General features: G+C 32.3%; 1 protein-coding gene across 2 annotated transcripts in view; it reads right to left on the minus strand.

Annotated features, from left to right (window-relative positions):
- The window catches only part of LOC145242001 (protocadherin beta-15-like), a 263,875-nt gene that overhangs the window by 6,014 nt on the left and 232,861 nt on the right, over positions 1-25,000 (minus strand). Inside the window, exon 3 of one of the 2 annotated variants that reach the window (XM_080104888.1) lies at positions 20,724-20,871. The exons of the other annotated variant lie outside the window; for it this stretch is intronic. Within the exon in view, the coding sequence (XP_079961014.1) occupies positions 20,724-20,871 (148 nt within the window). The remainder of the gene's footprint in view (positions 1-20,723; positions 20,872-25,000) is intronic. 2 annotated transcript variants of the gene reach the window in all.

Below are 25,000 nucleotides of genomic sequence, written 5' to 3' on the forward strand. Positions count from 1 at the left end.
CATTAACACCCCCGATCGACCACACACACCCAAAAACACACGGGTACCCACCGATTTTTTAAATTTTAATATCGAAACAGACTTATTTAACCCATTTTAAACGTGATTTTTTTATTTTAACATTCGTTTTTCTGTTTTCTTTTTTTGTTTTTTCGATTTTTACACTTAACATCGTTCGTTTGCCTTACGTTAGTTTTTTTTTTTTCGATGTTTTGATTACCCCCCCGGGTACCCCCACCTTTCTGTTTTCTTTTTTTACGTCACTTATTCTTAGGTTTTCATTAACACCCCCACCCCCTCCAAACACTCGGGCAACGCCGGGTACCCCCCTCCGCCCCGCTAAGCAGGTTTTTTTAACGTTCATTTTTCTGGGTTTTTTTTTATACTTCATTTATTCTTAGGTTTTCATTAACACCTCCAACACACACTGAAAAACACCCGGGCAATGCTGGGTATCCCTCGCTAGTCATATATAAAGACTAAATTTATTTTTTTAGCGTAATGAAATTAAAAAATAAAAAGTATGACAGGGTTAGTTAACTGGTTTCGAACCTCGTTCAACAGAGCTAAATAGATGTTAGGCACTAAGATTGAAAAGAATATGAAATCTGAAAAATATAAAATATGGAAAATATGGCGAGAGGAAAAATTGGGGAAATAATCAAATAGAAACCACATTAAGTTCTAAAAGGTTTTCTTTGTTTACAAAGAGAAGGTCTCAAAAGCTTAAGGTAAATAATTTCTAGGATCTTTAGGTGAAAAGACGAGTGCTTAGAATGGAGAAATGAAGGAACTGTAGGTATTATTCAAAACGTCAGATGGTAAATAATTTCCATGTTGATATATATATATATATATATATATATATATATATATATATATATATATATTATATATATATATAATATATATAATATATATAATATATATATATATTTGTTTGTTTGTTTGTTTGTTTTTTGTAACTATATTAATGCGGCTATATAATTTTATGAAAAGTATAATTCCATATGCGTTGCTTAAGGCAGCTGCGTAAAATATCTGAAGAGGGCAAAACCAGCAAATATCATAACATTCAAACCAAATGGAGCAGCCTTGTCGCCATTTCTATTTCTATTATCGTAAAAAGTGTATCTGCTGATCGAATCTTTCCGTTTTCCTTCTTTAGGGACTTGAGAAGTTATGGAGTTGGAGTTGGTTTGTTTTATTTAACTTAAAATGTGCACATCTAAAATGATGAATGCATCAAGGGGGGGGGCAAGTAGTAGAGAGTAAAACAGAATGATAGATGCAAAGAGAGGGGAAGAGAAAAAGAGAGCGATAAAAGAAAGGGAATAGTAAAAAGAAGGTGAGAGGGGGACTAGGGAGTGAAGTGGGGCTTAGAAAGGAAAATAATGACGATGGAAAGATACCGAGAAGGAATAGAGAGTAAGAGTGAGAGAGAGAGAGAGAGAGAGAGAGAGAGGGAGAGAGAGAGGGGGAGCGAGAGAGAGAGAAAGAGAGAAAGAGAGAGAAAGAGAGAGAGAGAGAGAGAGAGAGTGTGTGTGAAGATGAGGAGATGAGAAACGAGAATTTTAAGTATTGTCCACGTGAAAATAGAAATGGTTGAGAGAGAGAGAGAGAGAGAGAGAGAGACAGACAGACAGACAGACAGACAGACAGACAGACAGAGAGAGGGAGGGAGAAAGAGACGGATACATGAATAAAAAAGAGACAGTGAAAAGGAGAGAATAGAGAGTCTGGGGGATAAAAAAGATACGTAGAGAGTGAGAGAGGGTGAGAAAGCAAGAGAGAGAAATATTCTAACATGGATATGGTTTGCATGATCATGTGTACTAAGATTATATATACATATATCTTACATATAATATAGTTTAAAGTTAATTTCATCTCATTATGCATTAATACTGAACGCATAGAAAATAAACTTCTGGTATAAATACAAGTGTATTTCACCTACATATATGTAAAGTTCAATGTTAACTTAAATATTCAATTGTAATTGCTTTAAATAATGGGATCTTAACTGATACTTTGAATCTTTCTATTACATAGTCGTTCACTTAATATTTTTTTATGTTTAATTTGAAAATAAATAAAAACTAGCTCATAATCAACATACGTTTTTTACCACCAAAAACCAAAATGATCATCACAGAACTTATAGATAGTATAGTTGTTTTGGGTTTTTTGTATACTACTAAAAACTCTGTGAACCTTGTTTTGTTTTGTTTTTTTGTTTTTTGTGCACACTGAATGTCACAAACAAATAAAGTCCTCCACTAAAGCAAAAGGCCCTGGGCGGATCTTTTATGGCATCATAAAGGATATTGTCATCAACCAAATTGTTTTTGTTTTGTTTTTTCTGCATAACCCATGATTTTTCAAAGTATATTATGTACAGTGGATTGATTATACGGCACAATCACGTTGACACACCAGTTAACCAACAGTATCAGATGGGCGATCATTTTCAAATAGCGAGGCGCTGTATGTACCACGAGGTAAAAATACCAGGTTGAGAAACTGGTGCAGTCTATCCTTCTCTCGAGGGTAGATGCGACTCTCTTAAGCTGTGGTAGGCACCCCATCTAGTGATGGCGTCACGATAAAAAGTACCCTTGACAGCCCTGGCGAAGCAGAAAGTATTCAGCTACCGACAAGATTTGACTTACACACGACACTATCTCGGCTACGACCGCGCTGGCTGGCTGGCTGGATATATATATATATATATATATATATATATATATATATATATATATATATATATATATATATATATATATATATATATATATATAAGTGATATGTCTGTCTGTCTGTCTGTGTACAGTTCCCTACCTAATAACTTTGTCAATTTTCGGTCTACAGACTCAAGATTTGACATACGAGGTATTGAGATTTGGGAAAATCTTTTATATCCGTTTTCGGCCAGAAATTTGGCTGTTCAGGGTCAAAGTTCAACGATTTGATTTTTGAAAATTCTACCAAACTCCTCCGCCAATTTTGGGTCTAAACACTTAGAAATTTTAGATATAGATTACTTGGACATGGATCTAACTTCAACATTTGATTTTAGCCCCAAACAATAAATGCGAAGGGGTCATAATTAGAGTCAAAGTTTTAAAAAAAATTGACCTCTGCAGCCTCTACCAAATTACGCACCCAATTTTCGGTCTAAACATTTGAAAGTTAACATAAAGGGTATTCAGACATGCGGCAAGCTTTTTAATCAGTTTTGGGGCGAAAATTTAGCTGCTAAAAGGTCAAAGCTTACAGAGTTGTTATTTGCCGATTCTACCAAACTCCTCCGCCAATTTTGGGTCTAGAAACTTGACATTTTAAATGTAGGTAACTTGGGCATAGCTCAAACATTTTATTTGGATTTGAAACCAAAACAATAAATTTTAAGGAGTCAAAATTGGGGTGTAAATTTAAAAAAATTAACCTGTGCTATCTCTACAAAATTACTCAGACAAAATTGGGTCTAAACATTTGAAATTTTACATAAAAGTGTATTCACACATGGGGCAAATTATGAACAATATAACGGGCTCGAGCAAAGCCGAGCAGGAAAGCAAGTAGTAAACAAGATTGGTATTGGGAGTAATAATAAATTAATAGCAAATAATTTTGGGTTTGAGATTAATAGTGAATTATTAGTAAATAAGTTTGGATTTGAGAACAATAGTAAATTAATAGGAAATAATTTTGGGTTTGAGATTAATAGTGAATTGATCTATCTATCTATCTATCTATCTATCTATCTATCTATCTATATATATATATATATATATATATATATATATATATAAAAGTGAAAATGTATGCGTGTGTATGTGTCTGTCTGTCTGTCTGTCTGTCTGTGAACATTTCCCTTCCAAATAACCCAGCCAATTTTCGGTCTACAGTCTTGAGATTTGGCATAAGGGATATTGAGATATGGAAAAATCTTTCTAATTCGTTTTCGGCCAGAAATTTGGTTGTTATAGGATCAAAGTTCAACGATTTGACCTTTGAGAACCCCTCCGCCAATTTTGGGTATAAACATTTGAAATTTTAGATATAGGTTTCTTGGACATGGATCTAACTTTATAATTTGATTTGAGACCAAAACAATAGTTGTTAAGGGGTCATAATTGGGGGCAAAAATTTTTTAAAAATTGACCCTTGTGGTCTCTACCAAATTACTCAGTCAATTTTTTGTCTAAACATTTGAAATTTTACATAAAGTGTATTAAGACATAGGGCAAGCTTTTTATTCGTGCTTTTGCTGAAAATTTGGCTACCAAGGGGTCAAAGTTCAAAAGATTTTACCTTTGCAGTCTCTAGCAAACTATAAAGCCAATTTTTTATCTAAACATTTAAAATTTTAAATAAAGTGTATTCAGACATGCAGCAAGCTTTTTAATCAGTTTTTGGGCGAAAATTTGGCCGCCAAGAAGTCAAAGGTTACAGAGTTGATCTTTGCAGACTCTACCAAATTCCTCCTCCAATTTTGGGTCTAAACATTTGAAATTTTAGATGCAGGTTACTTGAACATGAGTCAAACATTTTAATTTAATTTGAACCCAAAGCAATAAATGTTAAGGGTTAAAATTAGGGTCAAAGTTTTTAAAAACATTTGACGTCTGCGGTCTCTACCAAATTTTCTCTATGGCAGTTAAGGAAGCCTATTAAATAGAAATGCATTACCATACATATTCACACTTTTTAATATATATATATATATATATATATATATATATATGAGTAATAATTTTTATTATATATATATATATATATGAGTAATAATTTTTATTATATATATATATATATATATATATATATATATATATATATATATATATATATACATACATATTCGATATAAGACACTAATTAGAAATCAGATGAAAGATCCTGATAGATATTACTTGAAGTAATACTTTCAGGGCGATCCTAGCCAAAAAAGAGAAGCTCAATATTTAAGCATAGAGCAATATATAAGTTTAGTGGTTGTATTTAAATTCTGAAAAAAAAAAACATATAAACACATATATTCGAATTAAGAATTTATTGTTTGACAAAAGGAATATATAGAAGGGGTTATGTTGATTTCCTTAATCCATGGATTTTCAATAGAGGGTCATATCATCAGAGGAAATGAAATGCGGTTAGCAAAATGTTCAGTTATATTATATATATATATATATATATATATATATACATATATATATATATATATATATATATATATATATATATATATATATATATATATAAGTAAAATAGTCTGTCTGTGTGTGTACACTTCTCTACCAAACTCCTCTGTCAATTTTCAATCTACAGACTCGAGATTTAACATAAGGAATATTGAGATTTGGGAAAATCTTTTTAATCAGTTTTCGGTCAGAAATTTGGCTGTCAAGAGGTCAAAGTTCAACGATTTGACCTTTGAAAACTTTACCAAACTCCTTCGCCAATTTTGCGTCGAAACATTTGAAATTTTAGATATACATTACTTGGACATGGATCAAACGTTTTAATTTAGTTTTAAGCCCAAAATAATAAATATTAACGGGCCAAAATTGGGGTTAAAGTTTAAGAAGATTTGACCTCTCCAGTCTCTACCAAATTACTCAGCTAATTTTTGGTCTAAACGTTTGAAATTTACATAAAGTGTATTCAGACATAGGGCAAGATTTTAATCGGTTTTTGGCCGAAAATTTGACTGCCAATGACTCAAAGTTAAAAAAGATTTTACCTAAACATTTGAAATTTTACGTAAAGTTTATTCAGACATGCAGCAAACTTTTTAATTAGATTTTGGGCGAAAATTTGACTGCTAAGAGGTCAAAGTTGAAAGAGTTGTCCTTTGCAGACTCTACTAAATTCCTCCGCCAATTTTGGGTCTAAACATTTGAAATTTTAGATGTAGGTTACCTAGATATAAATCAAACTTTTTTAATATATATATACATATGCACATAAAGTTATGAAGAGTATATAGGGCCCAAGCAAAGCCTGGCTGAACTGCTAGTATATATATATATATATATATATATATATATATATATATATATATATATATATATTATATCTAATTAAAGTTTTTAAGGCTTTTAACCAAGCTGTTTAGTTTTTCAATGTATGCGCTAAATTGCAAAATGTATTACTATTATAAACTTTGTTTTGCTAAAAATATTTCTTATGATAAGATGAGCTATCTGTTGAAAATCACTTGATTATGAAAAAACTTTAAATTTGTTATTGAATAATAAATTTGTCATAAATTTTTAAATTTACCGAATTTAATTCCAAATTTTCATATACATATATATATGTACACGATGGGTGTGCAATAAGTAATGCCCCTGATCAACTTCCAGTTGTCTGATCTAGCTGAAATTTTGCATGTGCAATGATTTATATCTCTACGGGTTATGTGGCAAATTACAACTCTGAACTAATTGTGGTTTCTGTTTTACAGGTGTTTAAACTGAGTTAGGTATGAAATAGAGCCTGTTGAATGTCGAGCAATGATCTGGTTTTTGTATTTGAAAGGACGCACACCACAGGAGACTTTTGATGAAATGAAAGAAACTTATGGTGATAATGCCCCATCATATGACCTTGTAAAACGCTGGCATCGTGAATTCAAACATAGCCGGAAGTCTGATGAAACAGCTTCCTGACCTGGTCGCCCCCCTTCTGCCATTGATGAAGCATCTGTTCGTCAAGTTGAGGCAGCCATTTTGGAAGATCGGCGCATTACTATTCACCAAATAGCCCAAGATGTCAAGATTAGTACAGGGTCTGTAGAAACTATCATTCATGACCATATGCATGAGGTGTCTGGCAGATGGATTCCAGGTTGTTCACACCATTCCAGAAGCGAGAAAGCGTTGCGTGCATGAGGATGAATTTGGAGATGTGCCAAGAAGATGAGTCAAAGTTTTTCAAAAGACTGATTACATAGTATGAAACCTGGGTCCATCACTATGATCCAGAGACCAAAGCCCAGTCAATGCAGTGGAAGCACTTGGACTCACCACCTCCAAAGAAGGCAAAGGTGCAGCCTTCCGCTGGCAAGGTCATGCTCACAGTCTTCTGGGACCAGGACGGAGTAGTTATGACAGATTTCCTGACAGAGGGTACCACAATTACAGGAGCCTATTATGCTTCACTTTTGAGGAAATTAAAGGAAGCTATCAAAATCAGGAGGCAGGGCAAGATCAGCAAAGTATTCTCGTCCTACAGGACAATGCTCCGGTCCACAACTCGCATGTCGCCAGATCAGAAGCACGGGCATGTGGTTATGAAATCCAACCCCACCCTTCCTACTCTCCTGGCTTTGCACCTTCTGACTTTCACCTCTTCCCAGCCATGAAGTTGTTTTTGAAAGAAAACCGTTTCTCAGATGATGCAGCCTTGATTTCTAAAGTCACGTCGTGGTTGGAGGACAACCTGGGGTGTTCTACAAAAACGGTCTCTAGAGCTGCATCAAACGATGGTAGAAATGCATAACTCTGGGTGCTTCCTATGTAGAGAAAGACTAATAACTGTGACAAGTTTCGTTGCTCTACTGCTATGGGAAGTGGGTCAGGGGAATTACTTATTGTACGCCCCTTGTATATATATATATATATATATATATATATATATATATATATATATATATATGTATATATATCCAAGTAAGAGCTTTGACTTAATCGTTGTTTCATCAAATACTTTTGCATGCAAAATCCGATCCCGCATTTTGCTAATTCCTACCCTCTGATGAGAAGAAAAGTATTTTTTCAAAACTCCGCGGATTAAGGACTATCCACTTATCTAGTGTTTCCTTTTCAGATTAAATATGTTTTTAACTCATTTCAAAGTGTTTTTTAACATGTTTTATTAACTGTTTGCTCCTATTATAAGCTCTATCTCCTTTTTAGTTTTATCGAGCTTTTACATCTGGTTGAGATTACTTTATAAATATTAATTCTGTAATATTTATAATATACTTTAATTTTACCATCTTGGATCATTTTGGTAAATTTAATTGTAATTTTTATTTTATATACATATATGAAGGGCATTCCAAAAGTAAAAAATAATGCCCTCTGTTTTTATTTCGCCCAATTGGATCAGAGGGGATTGCCAATTGCATTGTTTGGTAGAATTCTCAAAGCTCTAATCGTTGAACTTTGACCCTTGACAGACAAATTTTTGGCCGAAAACCGATTAAAAAGATTTTCCAAAATCTCAGTACTCCTTATATCAAGTCTCTAGATCGAAAATTGACAGAGTTATTTGGCAGGGAAATGTACGCACACACACACACACACACACACATTTTCACTATATATATAGTGAAAGAGAGAGCGAGAAAGGAACAGGAAAGAGATATATATTCCAAGTTGAAGCCAGGCTACATTATCAGCAAGAAGCCTTCCATGTTATGCAAATTACAAATCAACACTGACCACTTCAGTCCATCACTTTTCGACGGCCAACATTGAAATGGTCAAACACAATGATGGTCCAATTCTGCACAGTATCCTTTGCTCAAGTCGATTAACAACGTACAAATAATCTTGACGCACACGTGTCTTTCAACGGAGACAACAATCACTGCAATTTTGTAATCAATGTCAGTCACTGTCATAGTCATTTTCCATCATGAGCAATGGCAGAAAAAGATACTAGTTGAAGTACACAGTAATAATGCCAGGCACAAGGTCATTCTACAAGGATCATATTTGCAATGCCTTCCCACGAGACAGAATTAGACACCAGGGTCGTTTTTTAATGTGCAGAAAAGGAACAAAAAAAAAATTGTCACAATTGTGAGGTAATGCTCCTCCACTGAGAGGGAAAAAGAAATTGAAGTGCAGCATCTGAAGAACAGATTCTACACTTTGATCTTGGTCCATAGGCCAAGAACATCTGCTAAGGATTCATCAAACTCATTCAGTCTGTTTGTCTGTCTGTCCTTTTGAACTTCTCCTTTTAATTCCTCTTCCTCAGCATCCTCATCATTATCATATTCTGTTTGACGTTTGTTTTACATGCTGGAATGAATGGGATGCCTTAAAAGATAATTGACTTCACAAGAATACCCCCCTCTTTCTCTATCTATGTTTCTCTCCCTCTTTCTCTCTCTTCCTCTCTCTTTCTCTGTCTATTCTTATCACGGCTATGGTTTGCTTTTACTTCCTCTACCTCAACTGTTCTACTTACTCAATAACTCTCATTAGTTCTTTCAACGTGACCATACCATCAAAGTCTACTCTGAGCACACCTCTACTTATTAATGTTCAAATTTAATAATCTTCCTCTGAGTTCACCAGAACTAAGCTTGTCGAAACATATATATATATATATATATATATATATATATATATATATATATATATATATATATATACATATATATATACATATCTACATATATATATATATACATATATACATATATATATGCATGTATATACATACATCTATATATATATATATACATATATCTATATATATACATATATATACATATATCTATATATATACATATATATACATACATCTATATATATACATATATATACATACATCTATATATATACATATGTATATATATATACATACATCTATATATACATATATATACATACATCTATATATATACATATATATATACATCTATATATATACATATATATACATATATCTATATATATACATATGTATATACATACATACATATATATATATACATATATATACATACATCTATATATATACATATATATATATACATACATCTACATATATATATACATATATATACATACATCTATATATACATATATATACATACATCTATATATATACATATATATACATACATCTATATATATACATATATATACATACATCTATATATATACATATATATACATACATCTATATATATACATATATATACATACATCTATATATATATACATATATATGCATACATCTATATATATATACATATATATACATACATCTATATATATATATACATATATATACATACATCTATATATATATACATATATATACATACATCTATATATATATACATATATATACATACATCTATATATATATACATATATATACATACATCTATATATATAGATATATATACATACATCTATATATATACATATATATTCATACATCTATATATATACATATATATACATACATCTATATATATGCATATATATACATACATCTATATATATACATATATATACATACATCTATATATATACATATATATACATATATATACATACATCTATATATATATACATATATATACATACATCTATATACATATACATATATATACATACATCTATATATACATATATATACATACATCTATATATATACATATATATACATACATCTATATATATATATACATATATATACATACATCTATATATATATATATACATATATATACAAACCTCTCTCTCCATATATATAGAGATGTATATACATAAATCTATATATATATACATCTATATATATATATACATATATATATATATATATATATATATATATATATATATATATATACATATATACTGTGTGTGCAAAATCATATATATATATATATATATATATATATATATATATATATATATACTGTGTGTGCAAATTCAAGACAAGGTGTTGATGGCAACAAAAAGTGTATTTAATTTTATGTTACAATTGTTTCAATGACCAGTTCGACAATTTCAAGCATTATATCGTTTGAAAATTTTCAAAAACCAGCATTTCTTCAGACTTTATGAATAAACACACTTTTGGCAATGTAGCATTTTTTGAATAGAAAGAATAAAAGGAGGGGGTCCCTAACAGGAAAAGAATGCGAGAAACATTTACCTTGGTTGTGGTTATGGAAAACCCCATTTAAATATTAATGTATCGCCTAATTTTCGTATCCTTATTTAAGAACAGAGTTATGAGAAGTTTCTACGTGGAACCCTAAGCCATTTAAAAAAAGAAAAAAATTTTTTTTTAAATATATCCAATTTGTTTGGTTCCTAAATTCCTTTATTTTCCAATGATTGATTTTTTTGTAAAAAGTGTATTTTTACACGTAGGAAATTATTTGTACATTTTTATTGTTTTTGGAGGGTAACTCCCCCTCCCATCAAATAAAACAAGTATATATTAAGAAATTTAAAATAATTGGAATCGGTAATTGTTTCGAGATCAGTAATTGAGATCAGAATCGATAATTGGATCAGAATCAGAAAATGCTTGAAATCGTCTCATCATTATTATTTTAAAACATTTTATAATTCTTCTAGATATTATTAGTCATATTCTACAAAAGACCGGGTATCACTTTTTTTTAAATCCCCATATTTTTCAGAATTCTACCAGTCAATAATTTGTTTGCTTTTTTGTACTTTTCTAATTTCATTGTTTCAATTAAAATAATTTTAAGTTTCAAAGAATGTTATTGTAACTTAAGTAATGCAAGTTATTTGCAATTTTATAAAGTAATCTTTGAACTTTTTAGAAGTATGATTGCATAGAAGTCTTAAGAATATATATATATATATATATATATATATATATATATATATATATATATATATATATATATATATATATTAGTAAGTTATAAAATATATATGACGATTAAGCTACACTGAATATTCTGCGTTTCATCCACTCTAGGACTCTTCAGGTCTATGCAGTGTAGCTTAATCGCCATATATATTTTATAACTTACTAACTAGCTTTACCTACGAATTGAGCACTTTTGAAATAAATACTTAAAGTTTACACATAAATTTATACTTTCGTATAATAATTTTATGTGAGTAAATGAAGTAGTTATATATATAGATATTTATATATATATATATATATATATATATATATATATATATATATATATATATATATATATATATTACATATATAAAGGTTATTCGGACATGCAGCAAACTTTTTAATTAGATTTTGAACGAAGTTGAAAGAGTTGTCCTTTGCAAACTTTACTAAATTCCTCCGCCAATTTTGGGTCTAAACATTTGAAATTTTAGATGTAGGTTACCTACATATAAATCAAACTTTTTAATTTATATATACATATGCACATAAAATTATGAACAGTACATAGGGCCCAAGCAAAGCGGGGCTGAACTGCTAGTAAATAAATATAAATATATATATATATATATATATATATATATATATATATGTGTGTGTGTGTGTGTGTGTGTGTGTGTGTGTGTGTGTGTGTGTGTATATATATATATATTATAACTTATAAATAAATTATTATACTACACCCAGTATATATATATATATATATATATATATATATATATATATATATATATATATATATATATATATATATACTGGGTGTAATATAATAATTCTCCAAGTTCCAAATATCAAGTTTTCTCAGCTGGTTATTTATTACTTTTCAAAAGATATCCATTACAATATTGGTTCTTATTGCAACTAACAAATCTGCAAAATTATGTTATTGCTGCATATTTAGTCATGTACTCTTCAGATGTTTGAAAATCTTATAAAAATATTTTTGGACAACTTACATGGTTCATGTAACCGACACACTCCCGTTCCTTTTCAGTTATGAAGATTATTGTCTGGAACCCAATAAAAAATCATTCATTGAGCTTTATCATTTTTCTGGATTTACAAAATTTATATGAAAAATATCTGTTTCATTATAAAGTACTTCATTTATGAGAAAAATTTTTTTAACCCGTTACGATTGGTATATACAAACCGAGAATGAGCGGTTCCCGGCCCTTCGCGGCCCGGGCGACAAGATCAAAGTGTAGTATCTGTTATGACAGATACTGCAAGCAAAGACCATATGTGGGGGTAACCCCACATACCAGACCTTGGTCAATGTAGGGGCAACCCTTTATACCAATTGTCACTATCCAGCTCCCATTTCCCACCCATCAGGAGCTGGTCCCCTTTTCCCTCCCCCCTCCCTCTCTCTCTCTCTCCACATTAAAAAACGGCCTTGTGCCTAATTTGCTCAGTGGGGAAGCAAATAAATACCAAGTAAATGATTAGCCTATGTGTGTGTGTGTGTGTGTGTGTGTGTGTGTGTGTGTGTTTGATCTGAAGCAGCATTCAGCCTAGACGGGTTCAATCGACTTCTTCCAAAGGAAGAAGTTTCATGTGAATATGAAATTCACAAGCAGTCTCCAGTTGTTTGTATATTTCTGTCAGTGGAGATGATGACGTTAAGTTTTTTCAGTTCTTGTCGACGTCCTCCCACATACAGCGCCTGGTATTCCCAAATGACACAGTATGATATTAATATATATAAATATATAATTATATTTATATGTGTGTGTGTGTGTGTGTGAGATAGAGAGATAAGAAAAGAAAGAAAGCGGAGAAATTATTATTATATAAACTACAGAATCTGGTAGATAGATAGATAGATAGATAGATAGATAGATAGATAGATACCTTAAAATCTGTTTTCATGTCATGAGCAAGACCATAGACATTTGCAATGAATTATAGAATTGAGATTAAAAGAAAAACAAAATGAGATATTTACAAGAAGATATTATTTTAATGAAGCCATGGCTTCGCGATGAAACCTTTGGACAGCGACCAAATCTCATTGATGAAAAGAACTGAAGAATTTTCAAAAGAATTGAAAAATGTGTTGCCCTTTTTTTTTTTTTTCACTTGAAATTTCATCTCACTTTTTCGATTTCTTTACTTTGGTTTGACATCCACATTCAAGGGATTTGGCATGGGTGACAGATTGCAATCTCTTTGATAAGATCAACAGCAGCAGGAATTTTGCTGAAAATGTCCCTTTCTCTCTTTTTTTCTTTCTTTTTCTTTCCGGGTGCTGGTGCTGGTGGTGGTGTATGTGTGTATGTGTATGTGTGTATGTGTATGTGTGTATGTGTATGTGTGTTTGCGTATGCATACGAAAGATAAAATATCCGTGTAGATTATCTATGGAATCAAATAAACTGAGTTCAAATCCAGTGAAATCTATTTACTTACACTGTAACATCATTGCAGGAGGGTTTTTTTAAGTTACGATTTACTTAGGCCAAAGACCATTCGAGGATAAAGGTTAACGAGATTGTCAAGTGGGTGATTAGCAATATTATGAGAGGATTAGGAATAAATAGGTAAAGTATATATTTTGATCATTTGAGAGAATGGCTCCACACATACGAGGTGCCTTCAATAAGCTTCCAGACTTTTTTGTAGAGGCATTTCAAATTGTCGCAGAATCTTTCAAAATTCGGTAAAATGTTATTTCTATCTGAGATCATTGAACAATTTTTATGATTTCACATTCAAATGAACAACTCCAACAGGAATTGGAATACACCCTACTAAAGCCTGATTGTCACAGCTGATGAATTTTAAAAATGCACTCTGGACATAAGGACACTTTAGAAGAACGATATGCAATAAAATTCTATTTTAAATTTGGGGAAAAATGCTACAGAAATGTATGGAATACTTCATACTGCTTTTGGACCATCTTCCATGAATCAAGCATGTTTTTGAATGGCATAAAAGATTAAAGGAAGGCAAGGAGTCCGTGAGGGATAAAAGAGGTGTGAGAGGAGTAACGAAATCAGAACACCAGAGTTGATTGGCCAAATAAAGAATTTCATGAATAAGGACCGTTGTGTGTCTATAGAGACAATAAGTGAAGAATTTGATGTCAGTGTGGGAACTGTATACACAGTTATTTGCGAAGAACTGAAGATGAAGATTTGCATGAATGCATCAGTCCACAACTTCATCCTTGTCACAAACTATTTGACTAAAATGGCATCAAGACAGTTCCTCATCCTCCCTATTGTCCAGACCTTGCTCCCTGTGACTTTTGGTTATTCCCTAAGATCAAAGTAAACCTTGGAGGCTGTCGTTATGAGACAATCGAGGAAATGAAAGAGGCTGTGATGAGGGTCATTGATACGCTTACACAAGAGGACTTCTATGGGGCCTTCCAGAATTTGTTTGAACAGTACAACAAGTGCATTGCAGCCAGAGGAGATTACTTTGAAGGGGATTACAGTTTCATGTGCGTACTATCAATAAAAATGCCCATACGAAAAAAAGTCTGGAAACTTATTGAACGCACTTTGTTTTGGTTTACATGTAAATTGGAAATAACTATGATATAGTCATCATCATCATCATCATCATCATCATCATCATCATCAGCAGCAGCAGCAGCAGCAACATTACTTTTACACTTTTACTGAAGGTCTTCCTTTCATTTTTTTCTTTTCAGCTGGGGGTGGGGGGTTTGTATGCACATGTGCATTCAAACTAGTGTTGGGACGATTAATCAGAATTGGAATCGGGAATCGAAAAAATTTTTTCGGAATTGGGAAAATTTGAGCCTATTTTCCGATGCCAAAACCGATTCCTTTAATTAACTATTTTATTTGATTTTGTTTTTATAAAACATCTTCCACTGCTTGAAAAATAATAAATTTTTATTGATTTAAACTTCCAGTAAAACTAAAATCTCTAGACCACCCCTTCACAAATGTGTTTTTACGTTTGAGAAAATATATGCACATTTAAGATGTTTCTTACAGTAATCGGGACATTATTTTGTCCTATACTATAGTTTATACATAGTAAAATATTTAGATATTTATAAAGAATCGGTATCGGAATCAGTAATTGTATCAGAATCGGGAATTTAGTACGGAATCGATAATTGTATCGGAAGCGGCAAAAATATTATTAATATAAATTTACGCAATATCATAGCAAAGGCTACGAATATCTCTCGCCAGCTATGGGTAAAATTGCTACTATTATATTTTTTACCAAATTCGTTTCAATAGCTACATAGTTTTAGCATGAATACAGTTTGAAATAAACAAGATGGGATTTGTATTGTGTTTTAACATTAAATGCAGTAAAAACAGACAACCAAATCGAATTTCTCTTTCGTTGTGTTTCTCTCTGCCTATCTTTAACCTTTAACTCTTCTTTATTTGCAACTTTCTCGTTCAATCTCTCTCTCTCTCTCTCTCTCTCTCTCTCTCCTTGTGCTACCAGATCAGGTTGTCTGAAGATATTGGCTTCCTGAGACGAAATGCATCTAACATTGAAGCTTTTTGTTATAATTTCTTTTGCAAAACCAAAACCCAAGACATCTTTTCCCCCTTTTCTCCCTTTCTCTTTCTATCTCCCCCACTTTCTGACTGGTTTCCTAATTTAAATCAAACATTAATACTGTAACCTTTTTCCCTCTCCCATTGCAAAACTCATTCATGTCCCGCAAGGCAGAGAACAAAAACGATAAAATCCACTATAAAACAACCAAACCAAACACTACAAATTAATGCTTGAAGAATAAAAACCTTCTACAAAATAATTGGATGCAACATGAATACTATTTTCAAAATAATTATAAAATAAATGGATTTGGCATTAAATAACCCCAAAAGGGTTGATATGCTGTAAAACAACCAAACTCTCTCTCTCTCTCTCTCTCTCTCTCTCTCTCTCTCTCTCTCTCTCGTTACTCAGCTATTGTCTTCTATTTTTTTTTTTTTTTTTTACATGGAGGTCACCACTTATCAAGGCTCGGAAGCCACTTGGGGATAAGTGTTATTGCGTGTACAGTAATCAATGGGGTAGTATCGTAGCAATCGTTAGTATTGGAGATTTGATAAAGTGTCTTACTTAAGGGGGCGGTTCATCAGGAATTTGTTTATCTTGGACTTGAAGACATCCAAGTTGCAGTCAGGTGGGAAACAGGCAAACGGAATAGAGTTCCACAGGCGTGCACTTCTAAGAAAGAAGCTTTGTTCATGGAATCTACGTTTTGATTTAAGCACAGATAAAGAGTGGAGAAAATTACTGACAGTGGTTTCAGTTAGACGGGTGTTTATCGTGAAAGATTGGCGAGGGGGGACCAGAGAGCTCGGACAAGCACTTGCCATGGAAATAACGATAAAATAAAGACAGGCTCACAACGTCTCATCTGTGGGAGGGAGGTTGCAGGGAAGAGAAAAGTTCATCCCCACTAAGCCACGAAGTCTATTTTGTACTCTGTCAAGGCAGGATAGGCTGCTTTTAGCAGCTTCAGCCCAAATGTGGCAGCAGTACTCCATCCTTGGACATACTTGGCTTTTATATAGATATTGCATCAGTAGTGAGATATCTTTCTGGAGCGGTAGAAGGATCCCACCATTTTCCTAGCGACATGGGTAACAGACTTGATGTACATGTTCCATTTCAGATCAGAAGTAAAGGTCAAACCCAGAAGTTTGTCAAAACACGGAGCCTCCCCATCTTGTCTTTTTCCACTTTGCATCCCTCTTGTCCTCCCTAAAACCTTTTCGTTATCTCTATCCATTTTCCTTTGTATTATTCCTTCGCGTTCTCTCTCTTTCTCTTGCATTTTCTCTGTCTCACGTCCTTGCTCGTATTTACTCGCTTCCCAACGAAAGCAGAGTTAATCACAACGTTGATTTTTAATGTGGGCAATATCCAATTCCCCATAAAGGGACACTCCGGATTGGAGCAAAAATAAATATTGCCACAATCTATGACGATTTCTCTTTCACCGACTGACGACAGTAACGATGAATTGTAGTATCAGAACTGATACTACACTTTGCTCCTCGTCCCCCACTTTCTTGTTACTCGTCTTTCATTTTTATCGTTTTTTGTTTTCTTTTTCTTTCGTCATTGGTCTTGCTATCTATTGAATGTTTTCACGTTCTCTCCGTAATATACTACTTTTCTCTCCCCTCCTCTCTCTCTCTCTCTCTCTTGGTAATTCTCTCACGATCTCTCTCCTTGTCCCTCTCTCCCTCACGTTCTCTCTCTCTCTCACACACACACATACACACTTACAGATATTCACAGACACATTCACACATATAGACACTCACACATACACACATATAGACACTCACACACACACACTCACACTAATACACATTGACACACACACTCACACTAATACACATTCACACACACACACTCACACATATTCACACACAAATTCACACACACACTCACAATCACACATTCACACACACACACTCACACACACGCACACACTAATACGCACACTCACACATATTCACATACACATACACACGCACACGCACACATTCACACAACTTTTCTTGCTTCCTAGCTTCACGTAGAAGCTAACCTATCTTTTAAAAGTGTTTCATATTTTTCATGTCAAGCTAACAAATGAGAAAGAAAAGAAATACAAAGTCAAACGACAATTGGGGAATCATTCTGGTTTTGCCAACGTTATTCGTGTGCTCGTTCGCTTTTTTTTCTCTGCCTTCCAATGTTTAATATTACCGATTATCTTACAACGCCTACCTCCTCTCCCCTCCGACACTCGACTCATCCACCATCAAAGTCTCCAAGTTCTCGCATGCCACAGCACCGTCCAATCGATTGTTGTCATAATGGAAGTCTCGATTCCTCCATTCCATTGTTATGCTCTCCAAGGTGCAGAATGAGACCGGCGATAACATGACAGCTACATGGCACTGGATCAGGGAATACTGAGGGGAAAGGATAGGTCACGATTGATACACCATAGTATAAAATGTCCAGCTTCTTATGTCCAGCGTATCCTATCCACAAACAAATAAAACTGTAGAAAAATGACAGGATTTTTGATTAAGCTTTGCTCACTTTTTTTTTTCAAACGTATAAATTAAGTTTCAAGGACCCCAGAAAAATGCATCTTACCTATCTTAAAAATCGAAACTGCTACAAAAAAAAACAAAAAAAACGAACAACTTGGTTTTATTATCTGTTTGTTTGCAGATGCACCGTGTGTCGAAATTCAACTGGTGTAGAACCGAATTTGTTTCCTTTAATTTGCTTATTTTCTGGGGTCCTTGAAAGTATTTGATCCAAAAATACAAACTTCCACAGTTTTGTTTCTAACTTTATATACATGTATATATATATATATATATATATATATATATATATATATATATATATATATATATATATATATATAGTACAAAATTTTGTTGAAAATCAAAGACTTACATCAAGGCTGAAGGAAACTACCATATATATATATATATATATATATATATATATATATATATATATATATATATATATATATATATATGGTAGCTTCCTCCACAAGTTGCGCAATCTCCAACCTCCCACGTCCTGAGTAGGCCTTGTTAAATACCAGTGGCAAGTGGAGATTCAGGACAACTGGAAACATGCCATGATACGTGAAAAACACATACGGTGCCTAAAATTCCCAAATGATCACCTATTTAGTACTAGCCAGGCTCAGAGTTGCTTAACTTCGGTGATCTGGAGAGAACCAGTGTCAATGTGATTATGCCATATATATATATGTGTGTGTGTGTTTGTGTGTGTGTGTGTACACAAGCTGCCTTTGGTAATTGGCGATAGCTTCATAAAGTTGACCATTTGAAATCAAAATTTGAAGTAATGAACATTTCATTCATAAGTTTCTTAAAAACATTAAAACAAAATATTTTGCATTCATATTATTAAACATTCGTATGTATTTATATAAACATTGATATTTATTTATGCAAATAAATATTAATATTTATTTATTTCTATAAATATCAATATTTATTTATAGAAATAAATATTACCGTTAATTTATATAAATAACTATTGATATTTATTCATAGAAATAAATATTAATATTTATTTATATTAATAAATATTAAAATATTAATATTTATTTATATTAATAAATATTAATATTTACTTATACAAATAAACGTTAATATTTATTTATATGATAATATTTACGTGTATTTACATAAATAAATATTTACATTCATTTATTTAAATAAATATTTACATTTATTTATTTAAATAAATATTTACATTTATTTAAATAAATATTTACATTCATTTATTTAAATAAATATTTACATTTATTTATTTAAATAAATATTTTCATTTATTTATTTAAATAAATATTTACATTCATTTATTTAAATAAATATTTACATTCATTTATTTAAATAAATATTTACAGTTCTTTATTTAAATGAATATTTACATTTATTTTTATAAATGAACGTTAACATTATTATTATAAATATTAAAGTTTATTCATATAAACAAATTATTACTATTTATTTATATAAACCCTTATTCATATAAATAAATGTTTATATTTACCGAACTGAGGAATTTTTTTGGTAAATTAAAGAATTTTTACAGAATTCCGAACCAAAATTTTTATTTAATCCATCATTTCGTGTTTCATTAAGCTATGACTGGTATGTGTGAAGAAAACTATACAATGGACGGATTAGCATAAACATCGGCGAAATACTTTAAAAAAAATGCAATCTCGAAAATAATTTTCTTTAATCTAAAATCACTTCTAAGAATGTTATAATCGTTTTGAATTCTTCTTATTTGAGAGAAAGAAAAAAAAAGAAAGAAATTTCGTAATAAATTTTTGTTGATCCCCAAATGTTTGTCCATTTTCTTTTGATCCACCATCTTTTTTTTTTTTTTTATGTGATTTGTATTATGATTCAAAATTCAAGAGAAAAAAAAATGGCATATTAAAACTAAAAGAAAAAATCCCTTTAAAGCTAAGAAAAAAAAAATCCCATTTTTGTTTGAAGGGGAAAACCTACCTTCTGGGTTTCCCTCACTCCGTTCGTATCCACTGTCAGTGATAGGGGACGATGAAGCGGACTTTTCACTGTGGGTTTCAGGGACGGTAATTGTGCTATGTTTCCGATCTTCACCAGCAGATGTCACTGCTAACCTCTGAGTACACATCTGTGAAGAGGTGAGTACACAGGATATGAACGATTGAACAGCACAATTTATTGATTTTAGCCTCTTTTAGGCATTTCGTTTGTTAATTAACAATCCCATATTTTAACGAAATATAAAAAAAACAACATATACATATATGCACTGCTGGATTTACCTGTAGGCCAGCTTCGATGAAGCCAAATAACTCAAAATCTCATTTGGAAGGAATGACTATCTGTGACTACAAACCTAAACAAGGCATATTGCCAGTTGGGACGTAAGGAATTACTATTTGGGATTATTCCATTCCTGCTAACCGTTTCCCTCGCTGTACCGATATGCAGAGGTTTAAATGTAATGTAAACCAACATCTTGTTAATCTTTCCTAGGCATGGTCCAAAATAGTAGCCCCTTACGTCCAAGTGGCAATATGGGGTGAACATGAGTATAAAAAAATGTCTAGCAGAGAAATGTAGGGAGTTGAGCAGCGAGATATCTGTTCACCTCACATGTAAACTTCTGCTTGTTAGTACAGTCAGGGAAGCAAGAAACAAGGAGATAATTCCAAAGTCTAGCAGTACGAGGGAATAAACTATTAGAGTATAAGGCCTTCTGGCATCTAGGGACCTTAACAAGGAAGGCGTGAGATTTTGCTGCTTGTCGGTTCAGTCTGGAGTATGTACGTCGTGGTAGCACAAGTGCTTTTGAGTTTATCAGAGCAAATTCCATTAAAGTACTTGTAAAACAGGCACAGGGATTCAACACTGTGGTGATGGGACAGAGATTGGAACTTGACTGACAATGTGCAACCTATTAGATTTGAGACTCTTTTTTGGACCCTGTTTAAGAGTGAGAGTTTGGTGGTTGGTGCACCAGCCCAGATGTGGCAACAATACTTCATGCATGGGCGAATTGCGATTTTGTAAAGATATAGAATATTCTCTGTTGTGAGTAATTTTCTAGCACGGTAAAGGGAGCCCACCTTCTTTGTCAAGTTTTCAATTCCTGCATTATACTGTTATACGATTTAGAGTATGAATTGTGAATTATAAAATTTTACACACACATTATCCTCAAAATTTATGGAAACTAGAAAGTGATCCTTCGTTGTATTTTTGGCAGTTCAGTAACTTTTCCTTCCCTTATTTAGTTTAGTCATCTTATTTAATGAACGATGTTTCTGACAAAGGGGAAAGAATTGTTGCTTTTTGGGTTGAAATATATCCATTTCACATTTATCATTCGCTAGTTTTTGATCTCGAGATAGTGTGTTTTGTTTTTGTTTTTTGTTTTTTTGTTAATCTCATTACATCAAGTGGCCTCATGCCTTGTCTGGAGCGATTTCCATAAGAAATTGTGTCTAAAGCATTTTCCTAATCCTCAACTCATGAGGTTATTTGGAAAGGCTTCTCAAATAAAATAGCTTACAACTTCATTTTAATGGTCAAAGTAAAATGATAGTTTTTTTTTTAGGTGTAGCATATTTAAAAAAAAAATAATTTTTAATATTTATTATTTATTAATACGTTTTGTAATACATTTCACCTGATAATTACGAAAAACAATTAACGGAAAAGAAAATATCCAGAATTTTATATATTTGTTTAACTGATACTATTAGATCAGGCTATCTGATGATACTGGCTTCCTGGCCTAAAGTACACCAGACATTGATGCTATCGGGGTTTTTGTCTTTCCCTTTGCAAAACTCAGCCATGTTCTACAAAGCCAAAGACAAAAACAACAATTTTTCTCTAAAACCAAACACCATGAATAAATATTTCAAGATATAAAGAAAGAATAAAACACTTTCACCAAAATGACTGGATTCGGTATTAAATAATCCGAAATGGGTTGATAGGCTGTAAAACCATAGAATCAAACCAAATCGTATTTGCTTAATTTTTTTTTTATGGAGGGGGGGGTGCGGAAATTTGAGTCAAGTATTGCATAAACCTGTTATGAAATAATAATTTGAATTTTTCTTCTTCTAAAACGTATTCTTAATGCCATGATATTAATGGTTTGTCCTGAAGATGTTGCTGCTTAAGGAAAGAGAAAAAGCGAATGTGTCATCGCTCCATCAGAAATCGGAGATAATCGAAAAATTTGAAAATGGACAGAAAGCTGATGCCACAATGAATTCTAGCCATTTCTGCAGAAGATAATGACGCGTTGCAATTTACCACAGCGAAAAAATGTATTCAATGGGAGGATGTTTTGCCATTAGATGAGTGATAATGAACTGTGGAATTGTATGCACTCATTATTCTTCTCCTCCTCCTCCTCCATCATCCTCATCATCATCACCACCACCACCACCACCACCACCACCACCACCACCACCACCACCACCACCACCATCATCAACATCATCACAATCATCACAATCATCATCATCATCATCATCATCATCATCATTGGTTTAACGGCCATTTGACATGATCTCTGATCTCTGGCCAAGTATTTATTTATCCTTCTTTCTCTTAAATTAACTGATCTCTGGCCAAGTATTTATTTATCCTTCTTTCTCTTAAATTAATTTTTATCAGTTCTGCCCATCTAGAATCTAAATAAAGATGGAGATAGACATAAATAAGTATTAATTAATTATTAGTTAATTATTAATTGATAATTAACTAATTAATAATTAATTAATTATTAATTGATTAATTATTAATTGATAATTAATTAATACTTAATTAATTATTAATTAATTAATTAATTATTAATTAATTGATAATTGATTAATATGTTTTTATATTTAACTTGATTTGTTGATATCAGTTAGATTGATGGCTCAACATGTTGTGTTCAAGTCTTTTTTTTTCATTTGCCGGTCATCACTTATCAAGGTTCAGAAACCACTCCAGGATAAGGGTTAAGTGTTAGGTGTAAGGTAGATGGTGAGACAGCAAGATCAGTTATGGTGGAACTTGGGTAAGCCTAGATTTACGACTCAATAGGAATTTATTCACATTAGACTTGAAGAAGACCATGTAATAGTCAGCCAAGAAGCAGATAAGCGGTATTGCATTTCACAGAAGGACAGTTCTAGGAAATAAACTCTTCTCTACACTAACAGATCATCACTCAATTAGGCCAAAAGCTACTCGAGGATAAGGGTTAATGAGATTTGTAATTGCTTTAGTCTGTTATCCTTTCAGTCCTTTTACATCTTCCTAAAGCCTGGAAGTCACGTGATTAGAAAGAGCCTCATAATTAACATGTTCGACAGCTTCTAAAGCTGGCATGATATACATGCCAACTTCAATAAGTTTCTGAATTTATTTCGTAAGGGCACTTTTATTGAAAGTACATGCATGAAACTGTAGTCCCCTTCAAAGTAATCTCCTCTGGCTGTAATGCACTTGTACTATTTCAGCTCTTTCATCTCCTTAGTTGTCTCATAACAACAGCCTCTAACGTTTCCTTACGGAATAACCAAAAGTCACAGGGAGCAAGGTTTGGACTATAGGGAGGCTGAGGAACTGTCTTGATGCCCATCTTGGTCAAATAGTCTGTGATAAAGATGGAGTACTCTTAAGACAAACTTCGCCCAAATCTTTTGCATCTTCAGTTCCTCATGAACAATTGTGTATACAGTTCCCACACTGACATCAAACTGTACACGCATTGTCTCTATAAACACACGACGGTCTTAATCTATGAAATTCTTTATTTGGCCAATCAACTCTGGTTTTCTGACTTCCTTACTCCTCCCACACCTCTCATCATAACACACGGACTCCCTGCCGTTCTTGAATCTCTTATGCCACTCAAAAAACTGATGCCTGATTAATGCAAGCTGGTTTAAAAGCAGTCTGAATCATTCCATACGTTTCTGTGAAATTTTTCCAAGTTTAAAACAGAATTTTATTGCATATCGTTCTTCTAAAGTGTCCTCACATCCAGATTTCATTTTTGAAATTCACCAGCTGTGGCATTCAGACATTAGTAGGGTGTATTCTAATTCCTGCTGTAGCTGTTCATCTGAATGTTAAATCATAAAAAATTTTCAGTCATCTAATAATATATATACCAATAACATACTAAATTTTCAAAAATCTACGAAAATTTTAAATGCCTATATAAAAATATCTGGAAAATTATTGAAGGTACTTTATATGTCCAATTGGCTTTAACTTCA

This window comes from Euprymna scolopes, chromosome 21, assembly GCF_053919585.1.
Source record: "Euprymna scolopes isolate OS-2025 chromosome 21, ASM5391958v1, whole genome shotgun sequence".
Taxonomy (NCBI): Eukaryota; Metazoa; Mollusca; class Cephalopoda; order Sepiida; family Sepiolidae; genus Euprymna; species Euprymna scolopes.